This window comes from Arachis ipaensis, chromosome B09 (genome assembly GCF_000816755.2).
Source record: "Arachis ipaensis cultivar K30076 chromosome B09, Araip1.1, whole genome shotgun sequence".
NCBI classification, from domain to species: Eukaryota; Viridiplantae; Streptophyta; class Magnoliopsida; order Fabales; family Fabaceae; genus Arachis; species Arachis ipaensis.
Genome location: NC_029793.2, coordinates 5,351,921 through 5,356,032, shown reverse-complemented (window position 1 = coordinate 5,356,032; position 4,112 = coordinate 5,351,921). Strand labels below are relative to the sequence as shown.

Sequence of the window (4,112 nt, the reverse complement as noted above, 5' to 3'; positions counted from 1 at the left end):
TGAAGTTTTTCCATGCTTTGGCATTCACTGATTACGAGTTCCGTGAGATTTGGAAAGCCCGCCATTGGAAACAACGTCAGTGAACCACACCCCACTACCTTTATCTTCATTAGCGACTTGTGTTGCATTTGCTCGGAGAATGTTAATTTTGAACAATGAGAGATTTCCAGATATAGTAACGGAGCCGGCAAATGATCTCCTGAAATTGATATGGCTGACTCACAGTTAATTATACGCAGACGATGGACACGCTGTTGGATGTGCGGTAGCCACTCCAATATGGAATTCGCCAGCTGGGTTCCTGAAATTTTTATATTGTGCGGTGCCATTCCCTCCCTCGGCCGCGAAGGCCTAGAATAACCCTCTACAACTAATTGGTGAAGCTTGGGAGCCCTCGGCAGCGGAAATGCAAGCTCTTCACATTCAACAATCTTAAGTTTCTCCAGAGCCGGAAGGTGAGCAGGCAGACCTCCCCTCAACACCGGACAACAACTTATTTCAAGGAATCTAAGCTCAGGAAAACCATCAAACTCATCAGGAAAATGCCACTCTCGCCAACCAGACATGCTCTTAATTTCCAGAGTTTCAAGAGATTCGAAGGGTGTCTTCTGTTGAAATGATCCATTTTTGTTGTTGTGAATCTCAAAATCAATTCTCTCCAACCCATCAAGATCAGAAAACTCCAGATGCCGTAAAAAGGGTAAATGTCCCAATGAAGGAAGCTCACAACAATTCTTACAACGCTTCAGACTCAATTTGGTCATATTGGAGTAGCAAGAAAGGCCTAACCAATCTGGGAATCTTTCACCTCGATAACCAATAATTGATAACTCTTTCAAGTTTTGATGAGGTTGTAACTTGTCAAGTATATCTCCTTCAGTTTGAACATCATCAATGTCACCATCTGGAAGCCAATTCAATTCTAAAGTGTTGATGTGCTTCTTGTTACCCATCTTTGCCTCCAAAACTTCACCGCTATTCTTGACATTCTCCAACTTGGAAATGCAAAATGAGCCATGGAGATTGTCCAGTGTTCCCAGTTCTCTTATCCCATTTTCTTCATGCTCGCCGACAATATAATCACTTAAGAAGTTTAGATGCTTTAACTTGCTCATTCCCTTCGGCATTTCTTGCAGACAAGAAGCTCCTCGAATATCAAGGTGACGCAGGTTCACAAGATCTTCCATGCGGCTGGGAAGCATCTCTAACCGAGCACAATTCTTTAACCTCAAAGTTTGGAGATTGTATAATTTACATATTGACTCGGGCAATGTCACAATAGGTGCGTAAGAGAGATTCAAGTAACGCAAAAGAATCAATTCACCTATTGAATCAGGCAATGACTCTATAAACGAGCGTTTAAATGACAAAACTCTTAAACACCCTAATTGTTGTTTTAAGAGCCAAGAATAGCTTTCAATATCAATTGATTGATCACGGCGAAGCAAAGTAAAATCTAAAAATGTTCTCAGGTGTCCTGCTCCATTATTGGCCTCTCGAAATAATTTGATGCTAACCACAAATTTTGTAGCATATGACAAATGACGAGTTTTGTTGTCTATCATGTGTTGATTGCAAAATTCTTTGCCTTTGAAATAGAATTTTCCAGCAAAAAACGTTGCTAGATCATGCATAAGATCATGCATTACAAATAACTTTTCATTAGTATTGGAGGGTTGAAAAAATGACCTTGCAACTAATTCATCAAAATATGCACAACCAACATTTTCTAATCCGTTGTTTTCCTTTGGTTGTAAAAGGTCTTCAGCCATCCATAACAAAATTAATTTGTCTTTGTCAAATTCATAATCCTCCGGAAATATTGAGCAATAAACAAAACACCGCTTTAAATGTGAAGGAAGGTAATGATAACTAACTCTTAATGCAGGACTGACATCTTCCGAGAGTTCCCAAATTTTACTATCAAGTACATTCTCCCAATCTCCTTCATTATACTTACTGCGCAATAAACCCCCAAGTGCCTTCACAGCCAAAGGTAACCCCTTACACTTTTGAACAATTTTTCTACCCATTGGCTCTAGAATTGCATATTGTTTAGAACCAGTAGAAATGGATGAATGCTTCAAAAACAGCGGCCAACAATGTTCCTCCGACAATAAACTTAGTCGATAATGTCGACTGTTAGGTGCGAACACAGAAGCAACATTTCCGCTACGGGTTGTTAGGAGAATCTTACTCCCGTTATTCCCATAGTGAAAAGGTTTTAGAAAATTCTCCCACGCGTCTGGTTGCTCATCCCAGACATCATCTAAAACAACAATAAAGGTCTTGCCTGTCAACTTCTTCTTCAAATCAGTCTGAAGTGAATCAAAGTTATCCGTGTTATGGGGAGAAGAATCTATTGCCCCTATTATTGTCCTTGTAACATGAACTGGGTCAGGATTTTCAGCAACACACACCCATGCTCTGGTGTCAAATTTTCCTATGACTTTGGCATCATTGTAAACCAATTGAGCCAAAGTAGTTTTTCCTATCCCACCCATACCCACAATGGGAATCACAGTTACATGTGATTCAGCATCGCAGGTATCATCTAACAACAATTTGATTATGTTCTCCTTGTCTTCGTCCCGACCAACTACGTCAGAACTAACAACGAGAGATGTGGATGGAATTCTCCAAGATGTGTCCAACTTGGCACTCTTTTCCAGTCCAAGTTTACCTTTTCGTCGTACAAGAGACTCTAGTTTGCCAACTATTTTTTCGATGACATTGACACCGCTATCTTCAATAATTGAATCAACAGGGCGAGACCAGGAAGAAGAGTTACCTGGAGTGGCCGTGGCAGCTTTAGTGGAGAGTTCATCGAGGAAGTCATCAGCCATGTAGAGAGCATCTTGGAGATCTACAAGCCACTTCTTCACTCTATCGTTACGGAACTGCTTCAGCTCAGCATCATCAAGCACAGGATCAACATCACACAGAATTTCATCCAACCTTTCAAGCAACTCCAGGACAGAGTCATTTCCTTCCAGGACAGAGTCATCTTCAAGTATTGAAGATAGCTTCTTTGAGATAGCATCAACAAAAGAAGAGAGATAAGCTCCACCTTCAAGTTTTGAAGCCATGATTCAAAATCAAGTGCAGCAGATGATGAGAAAAGAATGAAAGGGGTTGAGAGAAGTTGTTGTAGCTAGATCGATGTAAAGTATTCAGATCTCTGGGTTTTCTCAAGCAAAAGGAATCTCAAGTGTTTTCCGTTTGCAGAGCACAAATAATGAAGTAAAAATGTTCTTTGCTTTAGTAACTAGAGTAAGGTCGAGAGTTAAATTTACGAGTGAATATTCAATTGAGTCTCTGACAATTATTTCAAAGGAATAACGAAGTTGTTAAATACGTTTTTAGCAACTTAAAAAAATTATAGTTATCAACCAAATTAAATTTTAATTGTGCAAAAAATTAGTAAAAGTAAAGAGCAAGAAAGAAAAAGAGATATGAAACTATGTGCGAGGCCGATAAAGAATATGTGTAAAATGAATGTTAATTTATATAATAAATATAGAAAGAGGAAAGTATCGTTTTTGTCCCCAACGTTTGGGGTAAATCCTATTTGTATCCTAACGTTTGTAAAAGTGATTTAATGTTGTCCTGCCGTCAATTACACATCATGAACGCTTTAGTTTGAGTTTAAAAATCTCTTCTTGAAGTTAGAATACAAATGTTTGGGATAGAATCAATGATCCACTCCGAAAAATAGCTCATCAAAAGTTGAAACTAATTCCTACAACATTTACATAATTTACTTTTCTAGGGACATAATTGAATCTAAACACAAATAGTGGGTATAATATTAAAATCGAACACATGCAAGTGAGATCTAATTGAGAATGAATATATTCAAGTGAGAATAATTGAAAATATAATCTGATTTGTTAGTATAATTGATAATAGGATAACATTGAATCACTTTTATAAACGTTAGGGATACAAATAGGACAATTTAAACGTTAGGGACACAAATAGGACTTACCCCAAACGTTGGGGACAAAAATGATACTTTACTCATATAGAAAATAGTAATGAATATAAAAAAAGAGAAGGAATTATATTTTAATTAAATTTATATCTATTAAAATTTCATTAATCGTAAC

At 37.7% G+C, this 4,112-nt stretch overlaps 2 protein-coding genes across 3 annotated transcripts in view; both read right to left on the bottom strand.

The window, feature by feature from the left end:
• LOC107616513 (putative disease resistance RPP13-like protein 1) overlaps positions 1-4,112 on the bottom strand; it is a 26,826-nt gene that overhangs the window by 2,729 nt on the left and 19,985 nt on the right. The gene's annotated exons all lie outside the window — the stretch shown is intronic.
• On the bottom strand, positions 3-3,271 carry LOC107614781 (putative disease resistance protein At3g14460; the record flags this gene model as incomplete). The annotated part of the gene is made up of 1 exon (XM_016316914.2): positions 3-3,271. A coding segment is annotated over exon 1 (3,087 nt), but the record flags the coding sequence as incomplete, so codon positions are not given.